Genomic DNA, 17393 nt, shown 5'->3' with positions numbered 1-17393 from the left:
GTTGCATGCCATTTTTTTCTACAGTGCAAGGCTGGGAACTTCTTTGTTGGGAACTTTTCACCAAGGGTTGCAAAGGAGAGCATCAGGGAGCCACTGGAAGCAAAGAGAAATTAAAGGACATGTATATCTAATAGATATTAGTTATTTATTTCATCTGTGCTAACCTAAAATTCCCTTACTAGTCAACAGAAGTTGAGTCATCCATCTAATGTAGACAATGTAATCCATTGGATGTACATCCATCTAATGTAATCAATGGCCCTTCAGGAGGTACCAAACTCCTGCTGTTGACTTCAGATGAAATCTAAAGGAACAGCTTGATCAGTTCAGGACACCTGTAGTTGCTGCCTGCAGCCCAAAGGCCCTGAAGAGGAGAGGGCAATGCATTATAGGCAGTTTTAAAATAAATGAGCTTTTTTTAGCCTCACCCATATCTATGAGGGCAAAACGTCTGTGGTGGGAGAAGAAACTGTGAGCATAAAGCGTGGGAATCATGTGGAGGTGGAGATTCTGCTGTTACTCTCTGGTCTAGGAAAATGGGTGTTTTGGACTTTTTCTGTCTTATTGCAGCACAAGGGAGAGGGGGGAAAGGGAAAAGAGGGTTTATTTTGTCTGAGGCATTTGTAGCTAAGAAATTCAGTGCTGCAAGAAGTTATTTAGCTGAATGACAGATCATGTTTTTTTTAATGAAGATAAAAAAATCCTGTCTACTGCACTGGGGAGCAGAGGGATGTTCCTTTTGATTATTACCCTCTGAAGAGTTTGTTTTGCAGATAAACTGATGGCTGCAGAGATTCCTAGGTGGCTGTGGGGGCTTCTTCCTTGTGCGAATGTGGGTGTCTTCTGGAGCCAGGTTCAACTTCCAACTTGTTTCTGGAATGGGAAGTTTGGAGGAGACCCTTTCCAGCCTTGGGACTGACCCTGAATCTCTTCCATCCGGTCCTGTAGCAGAGTCCAGTTTTGGGGTAAGCAGGGGGAAAGCCAGTGCAGGACAGTGATTGCTCACCCATGTCCTACCTGGAAGTACAGGCATGAGAGCTTGAATGTGCTTGGACTCACCTAACATAGGACAAAACTCCAAAGGATGATCAGCCCCAGGATGGTTTGGTACCAAAAGCCAGTCCTGCAAGAAACCATGTTATTAGCTTGCGTTTTCCTTTTGTTTTCCCTCCTCCTCACTGTTTTGGATATCCCAACCTCTCCTTAACTAAACAAGTCACCCATGGTAGGTGGGAGATGTCCTGCAGGAGATGTTTCTGCCCTTCTTTGCATGTTGCTGCCCCAAATATGAGCTGGGAGATAAATCATTCATTGATGGCTTTGGAGGAGGGATGAAAAGCTTCATTCCTTCCTGAGCACCCCTGCTCCTCTGGAAGGAGGGATGGGGCATTGGAAAGGGTTAAAGGGCTGCAGAGACCCTGTGGAGAAGGTCTGGGCTTGGAGACAGGTGGAGGGAGGTGCTAGAAATGTGATCCTGGCTCCGGGCAGGGAAAAGAGCTTTGGCACAGAGGAGGAGAGCAGAGCTGGAGCAGCTGGGGAGGAGGAGGAGGAGTAGGGAAGAGAGATCGGTGGGTGCCCAGGATAGATGCAATGGGGGAGGGGAAGGAATGGTAAGTGAGATGGGGGGGGTGGGGGGGTGACAGAGGGGACAAATGGGGCAACCAAGGGCTGGGAAGGAGCAGGAGATTGAGCAGCGCCAAAATGTCAGAGGCATCCAGGGCTCGGGCTGGTTTCCTTCGTCAGAGCATGGTGGAACGACTTCCGCGGGCTGCTTCCTACTGGGACCACTCAACCACCAGGCTCACCCCCCACCTGCCCCCCACTAGCACCCTCCCAATGCAAAAGGTTGGGCGATTCGGGAGGATGCCCCTTTCATACGCCTCCGCTCCGAGGTATGCAGGGTCAGCTGGGGAATAGGGAGGGCAGTGGGATGCACTTGTCTGTCTGTCCAGAGGTTGTCTGTCCTTTTTTTTCCCTATACCCACCTTATTCTCCTTCTGTTTTTCCCACGGGGCTGCCCATTGCTTCTGTTGAGGTGTCTTGCTCTTTTTTTTTCTTTGCTATTTATGCATCGCTGGATAGCATATGGATTTCTCTCCAGCTCATAGACCACTACCTCTTCCTTTCTCTCTGCAGATATGTAATCAAAAATGTATGCGTGACATGGGAAAAAGTATATAGTTTGTGTTTATTTGCAGATCAAGAGAAATGGAAGGTGGAAGAGAAAGCAACTTCCCTTCCACAGGGAGTGATGTGCATGCGTCTACAAATATATATCAATTTATATGAGAAGGGGTAGGTAGATAAATATGCACAGAGCTGGAAATGGTTGTCTGCAGAAAAATTCCTCTTCCATAGGGAACTGTGTACATATAAATGGGTATAATTGCATATAAAGGGATATATGCGTGCACATATATATGGCCCTCTCTATATATGAGTCTCTGTGTGAATATATACATATAAATATATATATATTCTGCTACTCGCCTGAGTCATTTGTTCTGTCTTATTTCTGATCACAAACTAACGTGGGTCATAGCAAGCACCGGTATTTAGATTTTATTGTCCTGTGAGAAGATGAGGGATTCCTTTCCAAGTCCAGAATTGCCTTTAAACTGACACAAAAAAGCTCATTTCTAGTCCCAAATGAGTGAGTTTGGGTTAGCAGTATATGCATGCCTGAAGTCTGATGCTCCTGTTTAGCAGATGCTAGAAAATGTGAATGCCAGAAAAGTTTTAAAGTTACAAAAGAGGTTCAAGTGGAGGATGGATACCCCCCTCAGTGTTTTTTCCCCAACTGCAAAGGTATCAGGATGAATGCAACCTGTAATACAAATCAGAAACCCTTTGCAAACCCCTGGCATCAGGACACCAAGACTAGTTTTGCTAATGTAACTCCTCCAGCACAACCTCTGGAGTTGGGGTTTGTCTCCCCTTAGCTCCAGATGTCTCCAAGGGAAAGATCTCAACCTGGATGTGTCAGATCAACTGGGCTGACTTTGAAACCAGCATTTATGGATAGGATCACTTGATTTGTTTTCAAGTCCTCAGTAGGAGAAGATTATAATTCTCCAGAACTGCCTGCATTTCTCTGTTGATGGTAATGTGACACACACACACCAGTAACTAGATGACTGTCATTCACTTTTATCTCTGTTCTCCATAACAAGAGCTTTGGTGAGCTGCTGATGTGGACATGACCATGCTATAGATAAACCACAGCCAAGGAAGGTTCTCATATGTTAATTATCATTCCCATTTAATGCAAGACTTCCAAAGCTGCACACAATGTGTCTGGAAGACAAAAAGTATTTTTTTGAGATGCAGGACCCCAGTCCAGAGCTTAATCTTTATGGATTTGGGAAACTCACCCCCAGATCTAGATATGGACTTTGCATCCTTGTGTATTCCCTTTCTCCTGTTGCTTTTTATGGTCCCTGTTGAGCCCTGGAGCTCAACCAAGTCATCTGAGTCCCAGGCTGAAACATCAAGGGAGAAATGGGTCTTTAATGAGAGCTCAGATGATTACCTGGATCAGAGCCTAGAGCAGCTGCTAAACACAAGCCTCAGGATTCAGATCTTGCATTTAGCACCAGGTCAGCCAAAAAGCAACGAGACCCAGAATTGGTGGCCATATCCCAAATGATTTCCCTTTTCCCACCTCCCTCCTACAAAAAAAAAAAAGAAAAAAAGAAAAAAAAGATAGGGAGCCTAGTATTTGGGGGGGAGCAAAGGGCAGGGATGTACCTTGCTTTCTTTTTCCTTCACCTATGTGTTGTCTCCTAATGCTGAGGTCTTCATTACCAGTTTAAAGAAACCAGACACTGCAGGAGTGACCTCGGGCAGCGGGCTTGTTCCTGGAAGAGGAACGCCCACTCGGGGCTGGATGCCAAGCATTCATGTTCTGCATCCAGCCCCAGTGAAATCAGTCCTTGCCCGCAGGAGAGAGGCCATGGCGGCGGTGTTTCTGCCTGGCAATCTCCAGGATGAAGCCACTTGCTCTGTTTGCCTGGAGTTCTTCAAAGATCCAGTGTCCATTGAATGTGGGCACAACTTCTGCCGGGCATGCATCATCAAAAGCTGGAAGGACCTAGAGATGGACTTCCCCTGCCCACAGTGCCGAGAGGTCTTCCAGCAGAAGAGCTTCAGACCCAATCGGCAGCTGGCAAACATGTCCGAGATCATCAGCCAGTTCACCCTTCGCGGGGCCAAGGGTGCCGAGGAGGACGGGCTCTGCACGAAGCACAGGGAAGCCCTGAAACTCTACTGCAAGGACGACCGGAGAACCATCTGTGTGGTGTGTGACAGGTCCCGGGAGCACCGTCCGCATGCTGTGGTACCCGTCGATGAGGCATCTGAGGAGTACAAGGTACATGTCTGTCTGTCCGCATGCCCTGAGGAAGACCCCCCCAGGTCCTTCTGCCTCATGGCAGTATGCGTTGCACTGTGTGCTTGTGCTCGCTCGAGTCCCCGCGCGGTCACCTGGCTTTCCCATGCTCAGCCACCCTGCAAAGAGCCGGCTGCTGCTTTGTAGCCTTCCAAAGACCTGGAAAACCTGTCTCCTCTCCAGATATGCAAAACCCTCTCATGCATTCACATAATCTCTGCAGCTGGGGAGAGCGTGGGATTAAACATAGGGCAGCCAGACGGCTGTGAGACAGAGTTTCTCCCATGCAAGCACTTGCAAAAGCCCTGGGCTTGAGCCACGCGAGCATCACGCTGCAAATGCTACCTGTGGGCACCCACCTTATCGGTAGGGTAATAGCTGACGGAGCAAACACCCACATCTGTTATAGGTCTGGGCGAGCATCCAAAGATGAATCTAAGTTGATTAAAGCCAGGCTGAGTTTTGCTTGTGCCAAGAGCAAAAGTGGGGGAGGTGGTAGCAGCAGCTGATGAAAACAGTGCATGCACCCTCCCCTGGCATCCTCTGCCTCCTTTCTTTGTGTTCGCTGCATGCGCGTGAGTTTGTGGCAGTCCTTGGGAGTTGCAAACGTGGGTGTCCGGGTGAATGTGGGCAGAGCTGAGCCAGATTGCTCACCCGGTGAGAGTGTCCCTGTGTCTTCCTTGCAATCCTGCTTGTCTTTGCATGGCTGCAAAGAACAAGCTGTGTGCAGGCAGAATAATGCAGAAAAGGAAACCAGATGCAGCAAAAGAAAGAAAGAAAAAACAGTAATATCTTCTTTCTTTGTTCCTAGGAGAAAATCCAGGGACGTTTGGATTTCCTGAAAAAGGAGAGGCAAGAGCTGCTGGAGTTTAAAGTGAATGATGATAAGAAAACCCAGGAGCTGTTGGTGCGTGTCCGCAATGCAGTGCTCTGGGGTAGTGGGGACAAGGATCCAGGTTGGGATGCGTGGAGGGGGCTAGGACCCACCAAGCCGCCCCCTCTCCTCCTTACCACTGCTCTGTCAGTGCCTGAAGAAGGCAAATGGATGTTTTTCTCCTTCCTTCACCACCAGGATTGGTAATACATCAGCCACTGTCTTAGCAGGCCAAGGGGATGGGTGCTGGAGCATCACTGAGAGCTAGGCTGGCTGTAGGACTCTCCTCTACCTTTCCTCCCTCTTCCTCCTCTTCCTCAGCTCATTGTCCTTGGGGCAGAAGAAGACAGCACATCCTTCCCCCTGCTAATAACACCCTTCCTGGACCATGGCCCCCCAGACAAGTGGCTTTGAGTGGCTCATGTCCCCCCCTACTTGGGACAAACACCATCAGGCCACCCTCAACCCATGCTTCTGCTCTATCATCCCTGTGCAACAGGGTTATTACTACAATTTGCTGGGTTTTTTTTCCAGCTGGCAGGGCTTGAAATAGCACCAGCCTGCCAAAAGCCATGGTTTCATACATGACGCAAAAGGCAGAGCGTGAAGGCCCATTTTTTGAGGGCCAGGTGGACCTGTTGGACCTGTGCTGAAAGGCAGGGTAGAGTGAAGCAACCAAAACATGTTCAACCTTGTCCATGCTACCAAAGCGTGCATTTCCTGGAGCAAAATGTTCCCATTTGCCCCTGGGCTATGTCTCAAGGGGGACTTGTCTGTTTGCTTGTGATGACAACCCAAGTAGGAACTGGAATATTGGCAGAGCTGATAAACAGGAGATCACAACAAGGCAGGGTCTGGGGTTTATCTGAACATATAGATGCCCCCAGGGAGGGAGAAATGCTGCTCTGAGTGCATTTTCCTACACGACCCCTTCTCCCAGTTTGGGTGGTGGGACCAGCAGATGGTGACAGGGACTGGGGAAACCTCTTGGCCACCGATCCCCACCTCTGCTTCATTGAGTGCTGACTAACTCCCCATCACCCCAAGGAAGAAAAAGGAAGCCTACATGTCCAGTGTAGGAAAGAAAAACCACCTGAGATCTGCTGTGGAGCTGAGGTACCTGCCCCAGACATGGTTTGGTGCCTCTTCCTTCCAGAAAAGGGTGTGGGGACACAGCTGCAATGAAGATAATGGCTGTTTGTGGAGCATCTGCCCATGGCCTTTGCTCTCCCATCCCCACCGCTTTTCAAGGCCTTTGTCCAGGCATGCTGGATGCAATATCTCCTCATCCCTCCCCAGATGAAGGCACCCGGTCTTGCCAGCAAGCAGCAGCAATGACACTGGCAGGTGCTCCAAATTCACCAGGTGGCCCCTCTCCACCCCAAAATCATTGCACCAGTTTAAAACCCTTGCTGCTGCATTTTGTTCCCAGAAAACCATTGAGAATGAGCGGCAGAAGCTGCTCTTGGAGTTCGAGAGGCTGCGGCAGTTCCTGCACGACCAGGAGCACATCCTCCTGGGGCAGCTGGAGAAGATGGAGAAGAACATTGCCAAGAGGCAGAATGAGAACATCACTGACCTCTCCAAGGAGATCACACTCCTCAACAAGCTCATCACGGAGCTGGAGGAGAAAATCCAGCAGCCCATGCTTGAGTTCCTCAAGGTGAGATGTTTGTGATGAAAGGAGCCTTCAGGTCTCAGTCTTGTCCCTTCTTCATCCTTTTTTATTGTGTTTCTGGATCCTGTAGAGGTGTTTTGAGGATAAAAGTCTTTTTTTGTTCTTTTTTTTAACACCTGTAATGAGCAGATAGTGCATGGTAGTGTCTGAGTGTCCTGAGCTCTGCTACACCAGCAATAGCACACAGCAACTATCTCTGGCTCAGGAACATCCTGAAACAGAGGTGTACTCTTCATAATTAATAGTCTCTGATAAATTTTTCTTCCATTAATTTGTCTGGACCTTTCTAGCACCCATAAATTCCCTTTTCAATGTGTTCAGAGCTGAATTAGACCTTGCATGAAGATCCACCACAGGGGTACTGGCTAGATCCCTAAACGGAGGAAATCCTTTTGCAAATTCAGGTCTTGATGGGTTTGCAGCACTGAAGGTTTGTGGCATGCCAAGTCACAGATGTCCACTCCTCCAGCTTAGAGGCATTGGTGAGGGCTTGGAATGGAGTTTAGTATAGAAGCACATGGAGCTGGGCTTAGCAAGATGTGGCTCCTTGCCAGTTTTCGCAGCGGAGTTCTGGCTGCAGAAGGTTGGCTGGGACCCGAAAGCAGAGCTGGGTTTTCAAGTCAAAATGAGCTATTAACCAAGCTGGAAAGTATGAGGGAGAGAGCTGATGGAGTCCAGGTATTGATTGCACTGCAAAGAAAGAAGCTGGAGCCAATCCAGCCCTCCCTGTTACCCAAAGTCTCCTTTGCAGATGAAGTGGAGTTTGAAAAACAAACCCAAGCTGCCTATCCCAAAATCAAGCAGTCCTGTACCCCACCGAATGGCAAAAGGCTAATGGGTGACCTTCTTTTAATTGACAATGTTTTGATTAAACTAAGTAGATTGTGCTTCTGATGCACATAGATCTGGATGGAGTTAAATTCCCTCCAAGGGAGTGTTGAAAGCACCGTAAATATTTGCAGATGGTTTCAGTACTTGGCTATGGGTGGAAAATTCATTTAATGTGGTCTTTGTTCAGCTGTCACCACTGCATGCAAAAATGATCCTGTAAAAATAGGTGATTTTTTCTTAAAAGGCCATGTTGGAAATCCTTAGCCAGCTCCAGAGTCCTTTCTTATTCCCTTGGAGATGGGTACGGCTTTGCATTGCGTTTGAATCATGCCCAGCATGCTCGCCATGGTTTATGCCCTTCTTTATATTATTTTAAAGGCATCAGAAAGGGCAAACAGTGTCATGGGCTGGACTGAGCGTGCGTTTCATCTCAGCGAAATTTTGCCTTGTAGCAACTAGCTATTGAGGGTATTTTAACCTATAATTTACCTCCATAATCCACCCTTCCTGAGGGCAAATAATTTCCACTGTCGGAATATCCATCCCAGGGTTGGATGACTCACCCCCTGGAGGTACCCTAAACTCTTCTTGGTGGTCACTAGACCGTGGAAGCCCAGATATCATGGAGACATAGATGTGCAAGTTTAATGCCAGCTTTCTAGGTGGCTGAGTTATGGCAGATGATGTCCCTTTGGCTCTTAGGCAGGTGGATACTTGCAGGTATCTTTCTGTATCTCAAGACTTCACATGGGACAGCTTGATAGGACTTCTCAGCAGTGGGAGATCAGAAGAGAGATCCTTAGAGCATCTCAAAGGCTCCCAGATGCCTACACCTGGGTTCACAACAAAAATGGTCAAATAATGGAATAGAAAACAGGTTTTGGTAGTCACGACCCTAGAAGATACTCCCAGCTCACCTGGGCAAGGCCCTGGGCAAGCTGGCATGTTTTGAGCAACGGGTTGGATAAAAGACCTCCAAAGGCACCTTCCAAGCTAAACCACATCATGATTCTATGGGCATAAACCTGGAGTATTGTGCATAGGAGCATTTGAAAGGCTTGGTCCCCCCCAGAAGCAGCTGGGCCTTTAGTTGCTGCAGATAGTTCGGTGGGATTTGGTGGGACTGTGGCCTTCCAAAGCTGAAAGCAAACATCTGAGGCATGAATCCATGCCTGCTTGTCGCAGCCATAAGGGGTGGACATTGTGGTTGGGTTTGATGAAGGGGAATTGCTCTTGTGGTCTCTGAGCCAGGGGAGACATAGGACACATTGCACAATGATTTCACATGTTCTCTCTTTTTCCTTTCTAGGATGTTATGAACATCATAAGCAGGTATGGAGCGCTGCTTCTCCCCTTCCTTCACACTTTTTTCCCCCGCCAGCACTGTTCAAAGGTCAGTGTTTGCAGCCCAGATGCCCAGGGAGGCACTGGGGTAGACGGAGCTTGCCTCCCTACTCAGAGCAAGCCCTGGGTCTCTTCCAGCTTCTTGGAAAACTTAGCATTATCACCAAGTCTTTTCCTACCAGGTGGTTTCTTCAAAGGTCAAGCGAGACCAGAAACCCCAAGTTATCTTATTTGCCTGATATGTAATTCACCCAGGGCAATGGTTTAGGCATCATTTAAGCTCCAAAAATGAAATTCAAGCTGCAGCAGGAGCAGCTGAGTGGTTGTAACCCAGTACACCCTTTCCAACAACCAGCCAAGGGGGTTTTCAAAGTTGACATGTAAATCCTGGTGTCCTGAGCCCAGGCAGGTTGAAATCCATGAGTGATCCTCGCAATGTGATGTTGAGCACTTGGACAGACTGCTGGTGGGATGGGGTGGGAGCATTGCACACTACCAACTACAAATGAAAAGGAAAGGGGGGGAATAGCAATGATTTTCTTATTGTTTTTACCTTTTTTCTTTGCAGAAGTGATGATGTGAAGTGCCAGAAGCCTGTGCCAGTATGCACAGATATGAAAATGCACATCTGCAATTTCTCCCTCAAGACCGTTGTCCTTGAGAAAGTCTTAAAGAAATTCAGAGGTATATGGAAATGAAACCAGGGCATTTAAAATAGGCCTGGCCTTTACCAGGTGTCGGGGAAAAGGGATGAGGAGTGCTGGGGATGCTGCAGATGTCTCAAGGTCCCTTAGCACATGCCTGGCCAGCAGTACTAAAATAGAAGAATAAATTGTGTTGGAAAGGACTTCTGGAGATGTGCATGAACAGAAGGACACTCACCCTGCCAGCGAAGGAGTTGCAGGATTTATTAAAGAGGGAAAAACCTGAACGTGGCACATCAATTTTAGCGCAATAAACCCTGCGATTTTTACATCTTGAATAGTTTGAGGCCGGGCTAGCCAAGCTTTGCATTTAACAAACCCCTTGCAGCAACGCAGCAAAGCCACGAGATGGTGCTGAGGGATTCGGAAAGGAAACAAGCACCAGAAAGAGCAGACCTAGAAGAGAAAAATTCCTAAATGCAAACTACACCCTGGAGCAATAATTGGCTTAAAAGATTGTACTACAAGTTTGAAACTCACAATGCAACGAGGAGAACAAAATATGGCAAGCACGATAAATAAGGGTTAAACAAATTCTCTTGTCCAGAAGCTTTTTTTAAAAACAACAGCAACAACAAAAATTAGAATATATTTAGCAGGAATTTCCCCTGTTGCTTGTCCCCATTGCACAAGCTGGTGGGAGCTGGCGTTGCTCCATCCTCGGATCTTGTTCCCTGTCGAGTCCCACATTGGCAAAGACGGCACTTTGGCAATGTGGTGTGGGTGTAAAGGTCCCCATAAAGGAGATTTTGTGGCTCCCTCTGGCTCTCTTGGTGTTGCCATTTACTTGCTTGTCTCTTCTTTTCAGAAAACCTGCAAGATGAACTGGGAAGAGGTGAAAAAGGTAAAAGGAATATATTTAAGACATAGCGCCCTGGAGCAAAGACTTTAAATTGTGGTTGTGTTTTGCAAAGCCAAAGAGAGGGGGAAAAAGAAAAAAGGCACTCTAGATTTTTTTTTTTTTTTAATTTCTTCTCTCTCGATGATTTCCAGATCCAGCCTGCTCAGTTCGAGAGTCAAAAGACGATTTTTCTAGCTGACGCCGGGGATCTGACAGCTAAGCTAGGTCCTTTCTGCCTGTTTACACTTAACAAAACTACAGTGCGGAACAGAAAGAACAGATATTTGAACCCCAAAATGGTTTCGTACCCTTTCAAGCCACAGCTTGCTTTAAGTCTGCTGGATTTGCTCTGTGGCCTGTGATCAGGCTCCTATTTCCACTGGGGTTTGGGATGGAGGGTGTGAGCACTCCACAATCTACTCCAGCGCAAAGTCAGATGACTTAAATTCTGCAGAAAGTTGTTGAAATTGTGGCTGTGGGCAGGCAGTTGCTTTCAGATCATGCCAAGCTGGAGAAGACTTGCTCACCAGCTCTCCTAGGGTTGGCAAAGGAGCAGTTCACATGAGAGGTCATGAATTTGCAACCTGCAAAACCAGCCCAGATTGACTTTTTCAATGCTGGACAAGCCTCTCCTTTGCTTCATTGGTGGCAGTGAGGACAGGGGAATGCCAGTGAACCGGGAAACCACAGTGATGAGCTCTGCAGTGGTTCTGGCACCACCTTGATCCCTCTGACCTTGCGCTGCAGTGGGTGCAAGGCATGGGCAGGTGCTGTTAAAATCTGCCCCCATCCTCCAGCTGCCTTGATGTGAAGGTTCCATAGCCATGCCCAGACCAGCCAGAACTACCCCAGCAAAGCAAAGCCCTCTTTTAGAAGAGACGGCTTATTCTTGCTTTCAAGATGGTAGTCTTCAGCGTGGGGTTTGCAAACCCCTTGGGGAAAGCAGAGGAGGACAAGCCATGGGTTGGATCCTTTCCAAGGACCATGCAGCTTAGGGGGGGGCGAGACTGCTCACAAACATCCCCAGACACCTCTGGAAAATGCTAAGGGGTTGGCAAAAAAGGCTGATGACCACCGTTTAAAAGCCGAATGGCAAAATGACACTCACTGCATGTCCGTGGTAGTGCGTGTGCATGTGTAGAGGTATAACTTGGCTGGCGCACTATACCAGCAATCCCTCTGCAAGCAGATTGGGCCAAGGCTTATGCTGCAGAGAGCTGGGGGGTCAAGGGGTGAGGAAGAGACCAGCCAAAACCCTGTAGCAGTTGTTGAATCCCACTCCTCTGACTGCCTTAGTTCATCTTTTCCAAGAGCTTTGAATGCTTTTTTTTTTTTTTTTTTAATATGACACCTGAGCTCCTGGAGTCATATTATTCTTTTTTTTTTAAATCAACCCAATCATCAGTCACAGCCCCTGGCAGCTGAGTTGAAGCTTAAACCAAGTCCTAATCACTCCAGCAGCTGGAGATGCAAAAGGAAGGAAGGAGAACACTTTTTAAAGAAAAGATTGGCATCAAGGAAATTTGCTCATCAGTGCATTTCCCCTAACTATTGCTAATAGACACCTTGAAAGCACCTACCTCTTGGTCTGATATAATAGTGCAAAAGGCAGGAGAAGTTATTTTAAAGCCAATCACCCAGTTTTGGGGAGGAACCTGGTGCTTAAGTTTTGAAGGAAAAAAGGACTTACCATTTCCTGTGGTTGCTATCACTTTTCTGACCCCTGTGAAACACCATGAAGCTTTCAATCCCATCATGGGTCTTTTTGGACTTCATATGCAATTTTCAGGTCTAAATCTATGGATTTTGAAAGAGCATAAAGACCTTTAGCTGAATAAACTCTGGTGCAGCATTCAACATGTTTCAGCTTCTAAGATTCTATCTTAGATGCCCCCAAAGGCAACTTTGCTGACTACAACCACAATTTGAGGTCACTAGCGTGCTCGCTGTTTCCTTTGAGCCTGATTTTGGAAGGGGAAAAGATGTTAGTATCAAACTTCATCTACATGCATGTTTCTTTTGGGCTGTCCAGATGTGATCTGGTGTGTAAAGTTGACCTTAGATCATGGCTTTCCATGAGGACTTGTCATCATGGGGTAGTTTGGGGACAGATACTCAGCAATTTATGATCTGAGAGGTGTGCATACCCCATCTTGTGTGTGGTGCATTAGATGAGCCAGAAACAAAAAGAAAAAAAATATCAATTTCTTTGGAAAAGAAGTCCTGATCTAAGGTCCATTTTTACTGTACATAATTGCTAATCATTTGCATGTTGTTTTATTGTGTTCTTTGCTCCTAATGTCCTTTTGTTGTTGTTACCCCATTTCTTAGCAGCAGCAGCATGAGTTTTGCCCTTCCATGAAGGGAATTGGGGTGTCACTGTGGGAGCACAGATGAGTCCCCCCTGGTCAGTGTTTGTGGGGGGTACTGGCTGGTGGCGTTGCTGAGCTGATCAGAGAGCCAAAGACTACAATGCAGTTGTAGGTCTCCCTCTAGGATATCCTGAACCAGACCTTGGTCCTCATTTGCCATGGTTTGCTTTGCTGTGTTGTTCTTCACCTTTACCTGGTGGGACTTAATGCCTAGTGAGGATGTGAAAAGGTGAGGTAGATGCTCATCCCATATCTTTCACTGGGACCTTCCTCACCAACCACATGTAGCTTGTCCCTGTGTGTGGGTAGAGGGAAGCAACGTATTTGTTAACATCTAAAATTACTCCTCTTAAAATTAGTCCCAAGCCTCTAGGCTTCCTGCAGAGTCAATGGTGAAAGGAGGCATCTCAAGAACCTCAAAGCCAAGCCAGGGTCTGAACTTGGCTTTCCTTCACCACAGACTGTCCGGGGAGCTGAAAAGGAGCAGTTATTGAGGTTGGGATGTGATTCAGCAACTGATAAAAACATCCCCAGTTTGGACTTTTAATTGTCAAAAAATTCTTATTGAGTTACTATCACTGTCACTGCTGTCATCAACAGAGGACCTGACCCTGGACCCTGATTCGGCAAACCACCTCCTCATCCTCTCTGCAGACCTCAAGAGCGTGAGGATGGGCTGTAGGAAACAGGAGCTTCCCGACAACCCCAAGAGATTCGACACGAACTCACGGGTGCTGGCTACCACAGGCTTCAAGTCGGGAAGACATTACTGGGAAGTGGAGGTGGGGGCCTCGGACGGTTGGGCCTTCGGGGTGGCCAAGGAGTCTGTCAGAAGGAAAGGTCTGACGCAGTTTTCCCCCGAAGAAGGGATCTGGGCAGTGCAGCAAAATGGAGGTCGCTACTGGGCAGTTACCTCACCCCAACGTACCCCGCTGTGCCTCAGCCAGAAACTCAGTAAGGTCAGGGTGTACCTGGATTACGAAGGGGAAGAAGTCTCCTTCTACAATGCTGACAACATGCAGCACATCTTCACCTTCAATGTTGCCTTCCAGGAGAAGGTGTTCCCTCTCTTTTCGGTCTGTTCTACTGTTACGTACATCAAACTGTGCCCCTGAGATTTCTCATGGGCTTCGCTGAGGACCCGTCTCCATGGTTTTCACTGGATGGTGCCCAGGCAGCAGCGTCGAGCACAAGAGACTCTCAAATCAACCACGCAGTCTGGTTTGTTGGTACATTGGCAGGCAGATAGCTGCTAGATGGGCAACCAGGTAGTCAGGGAAAAATATCACAAGGACGGTCTTCAGATCAGCTTAAAACAGAGAACAGATAATGAAATCATCAGCAATCTCCAGAAGGTTGTGGTCATCATCTGAACCAACTCATCTCTTCAGTGAGAAGGAAACCACTGGTAGTTGGTTTCTGTCTCCAAGTCTGATAACGGATGGGTATTTTTCTTTTCTTGTGTGGGCCTAAGGATCAATATTAGAGCTGGTGACAAGTTTTGGAGTGGAGCCTCCACCCCTTTATAAGTGTCAATGACTTAAAAATGAAATGTTTAGTGGGTAAATGTCCTGTGGGAAAGGTGGAGAGAGTAACACTCAGCAGGACACATTGGACATCCATCCAAAGACAGAATAGGCAAAGCTCCTTTCTATTTGATCAAGTGAAATCAAATTAGAAAGTTTTGCTCCTTCTGAAGTGAATTTAATGGGATTTTCTATTGTTTTATTATGCTATTGCTCCCAACAAACTGTAGTCATCACCTCCATGCCAAAAGTGGAACTCCTGCCCAGGTGCCTTCACTTCTACAAGACTTAGGAGGAGGTAGTTAGGCTTATTAACTGCTCCTACTGGATGTGAGCAAGACCCATGTTTCTGAATTTTGATGCTCCTGTGTAACTCCTCCTGAGATCCCCTCTACGTAGATGTTCTTTTCAAAATAGCCCCTCAAGGTTATCCTGCTTTGCCCATAGTAATGAAGATTTCAAGTGCAGAATCTTGTATTTCCTTAGGCTCTCTTTACTGCTCAGTTCTCAGCAAAATCACCCATTTACCTTTGTATTCTGTTTTCTTTTTCTGGAAATCATCACTTTTTGCCAAGACAGCAAATGTTTAACACGTGGCTTGCTTTGTTCACTGTTGCTTTTGCCAAAACAAAGCAGCCTTTAAAAAATAATAAGCGTATTATTGTCTGAAGTGATGAAAAATATGGTTTCTGGTTTTGGGGCATCTTGGTTGGCTTTTAAACCTTTTCTAGAAAATGTTAGTCCTTTTTAGGAAATACATAGTTGGGTGAATGGGGGCAGCTTTTCTTCAGTCAAGAAAAACATGTCCTGGCTGTTTCTAAGATGAGAAAAAGACATTTCTGTGCATAGCTGATCCTCGTATGTCCAATGATCCTCCAATGCCAACAATTTGTTGGTTGAACAAGTGCATTTCCTATGTTTTAGGGGTTTTAACCCCTTCTCTGCAGTAAATCCATTTTGCAGCAGCAGAATAAAATGAAAATGCTGTAGCCCTCTCCCAGGGCACACAGATCCTGTGTGCGCAGCTGGGTGGTTGCCCTAAACACCTTCAATTGGTTTCCACCAGCTTGTGCCCTTGGTCGTGAAGATATGCTGTCTATCAAAGGCCACCTTAGAAAGTGACCCTGCAAAGGGTGACATCAAAACCCAAACAGACCAGAAGTGGAGTGAATCCACAAAAACCCATGTTTATGTTGCTAACTTGGTGAAGAGGTGCTTTTTTCTCAGGCTTACAGGTGTATCTTCGCATGCACCATTGAAGGTTTTCTCTGTGCGCAGCTGAGCCCTTAGCTCTGTCCCAAATAATGGAAATCTGTCCAGGAGCTACTGGAGATGAAGCACAATTCATCTCCTGTGAGATATGTTAATGCAGGATCAGGTGAATTTAAGATGCCATTAGTCATAGAAAGAGCTGGGGGTGACTGGTTTAGGCATGAACATCTCCATTTTCAGCTGGTGGGTTGTTTCCTGAAGGTCTATTTTTTTTTTTTTTTTTTTAATGAGTTTGGCTTTAAATCCATATTATTTAAAGCTGCAGCAACTCTTAGAAAGGTCAAGCTGTGAAGAGGTGAGCAAAACGCCTGAATTTTCTAAGCTCCACCCACTGCTGAAGCTGTGCCACTGTAGAAATGATATAAATAAATAAAAATCCCTAGTACAAGAAAGGTATTAGCAGGAGACACGGTATTTCTTATGTCGTGACTTGGTGTTTGTCTTGTCTGTATGTGAGAAATGCTACTCCAGCAAACCAAAACGACTTTGGTACTTTCTGCAAGCAGAAAACATTGCCTGAGCGGATTTGAAACCTCCCAGATAGTTCCTAGCCCATGTGCTGGAAATAAAATTTGAAGGTGCTACCTGTGCTCATCTTCTCCTGTTTATTATTCCCAACTGCTAATGGGCTGGAGAACATCAGAATTGTGGTTCAAAGGATTGTCCTGCTCAGAATTTAAGTATAAGGAAAGAATTTAAGTGAAAACATGTATGTATTGGGGTGAGGGCATATATATATACTGGTGTGGTTTGGTTTTTTTTCCCCCCACATATGTTTATGTTAAGCACAAACCCAACATTTGCATATTCCTTAAATTAGGGCTGCAATGATAAAGACCGAGTCGACCTTTGCCTTTAGACAACCTTAGAGAGGAGAAATGGGCATCACCACCCAGGTTATTCTGGCAGCAACGCAGAGCTTTCCTCGCTGCTTGTACTTTGGCCAAACGTCCTGCAAAAAAAAAAAAAATGCTGCTAGAGGTGCCAAGGGCTGAACCCCGACTCTCGTAGGGGTTCAGCGTAGGGGCTGAACCCCAATTTTTGATGTTATAGGGGTATGGGCTGTACAACACACTGATGGTTTCTGGCCGCGCCGTGCTCCTTGCTGCTGCTGTTTGTCCTTGTGTTTAGCGGAGCTGCCCCAGGCTGGTGCCTAGGACAAGTTTTGGGGGGTGATGGAAATTTGGGGGCGATGCAGCCAGTTTCGGGGTTCCCCCCCCTGGTGACCACGGCGGAGCCGCTTTGTCCTGCGCCGGCTCCATAGCTCAGGGGTTAGAGCACTGGTCTTGTAAACCAGGGGTCGCGAGTTCAAATCTCGCTGGGGCCTGAGATCTTGTTGTGGTTCTTTTTTTTTTTTTTCCCCCCTCCTCAAAAGTACCGTCATTTTCCTCCACGCCGGGATCGGGCGGAGCTGCGGGTGGCGGCCGAGGGGGGAGTCCGGGACCGGGGCGGACCCGCTCGAAGCACCGAGAGCCACACCGGGGAGAGGGATTCTATCGCGGCTCGTTGGTCTAGGGGTATGATTCTCGCTTTGGGTGCGAGAGGTCCCGGGTTCAAATCC

At 47.1% G+C, this 17393-nt stretch overlaps 1 protein-coding gene, 1 long non-coding RNA gene and 2 other non-coding genes across 9 annotated transcripts in view; 3 read left to right on the top strand and 1 right to left on the bottom strand.

The window, feature by feature from the left end:
• Positions 1 to 162: 162 nt before the first annotated feature.
• On the bottom strand, positions 163 to 3855 carry LOC138682798 (uncharacterized). 2 transcript variants are annotated; one of them, XR_011322722.1, is made up of 4 exons: positions 3751 to 3855; positions 3375 to 3482; positions 1060 to 1123; positions 163 to 364 (listed from the first exon to the last, which is right to left on the bottom strand). It is a non-coding gene; the product is annotated as an uncharacterized lncRNA (long non-coding RNA). The 2 variants fall into 2 exon arrangements; XR_011322721.1 differs by lacking the exons at positions 163 to 364; positions 1060 to 1123 and adding an exon at positions 2689 to 3297.
• LOC104316259 (E3 ubiquitin-protein ligase TRIM7) lies at positions 1550 to 16416 on the top strand. 5 transcript variants are annotated; one of them, XM_069774054.1, is made up of 9 exons: positions 1640 to 1892; positions 3811 to 4372; positions 5202 to 5297; positions 6697 to 6927; positions 9083 to 9105; positions 9686 to 9801; positions 10630 to 10665; positions 10815 to 10887; positions 13635 to 13772. In XM_069774054.1, exons 1-8 carry the CDS (start codon positions 1702 to 1704, stop codon positions 10859 to 10861), a joined length of 1302 nt encoding a protein of 433 aa, XP_069630155.1. In that variant the 5' UTR covers positions 1640 to 1701; the 3' UTR covers positions 10862 to 10887; positions 13635 to 13772. The 5 variants fall into 5 exon arrangements, with proteins under 5 accessions (XP_069630154.1, XP_069630153.1, XP_069630155.1 ...); XM_069774053.1 differs by lacking the exons at positions 1640 to 1892; positions 10815 to 10887 and adding an exon at positions 1550 to 1610 and having other exon boundaries at positions 3946 to 4372; positions 13635 to 16416; XM_069774052.1 differs by lacking the exons at positions 1640 to 1892; positions 10815 to 10887 and adding an exon at positions 1576 to 1610 and having other exon boundaries at positions 13635 to 16416.
• A 670-nt stretch (positions 16417 to 17086) lies between these two features.
• On the top strand, positions 17087 to 17159 carry TRNAT-UGU (transfer RNA threonine (anticodon UGU)). Its single transcript has one exon. It is a non-coding gene; the product is annotated as a tRNA-Thr (tRNA).
• Positions 17160 to 17332: 173 nt separating this feature from the next.
• TRNAP-UGG (transfer RNA proline (anticodon UGG)) overlaps positions 17333 to 17393 on the top strand; it is a 72-nt gene continuing 11 nt past the window's right edge. The window contains exon 1 of the tRNA in view: positions 17333 to 17393. This exon is cut by the window's right edge and continues 11 nt beyond it. This is a non-coding gene — a tRNA (tRNA-Pro).

Source organism: Haliaeetus albicilla, chromosome 29 (assembly GCF_947461875.1).
Source record: "Haliaeetus albicilla chromosome 29, bHalAlb1.1, whole genome shotgun sequence".
NCBI classification, from domain to species: Eukaryota; Metazoa; Chordata; class Aves; order Accipitriformes; family Accipitridae; genus Haliaeetus; species Haliaeetus albicilla.
This window is presented reverse-complemented; position numbering and strand designations above follow the sequence as displayed.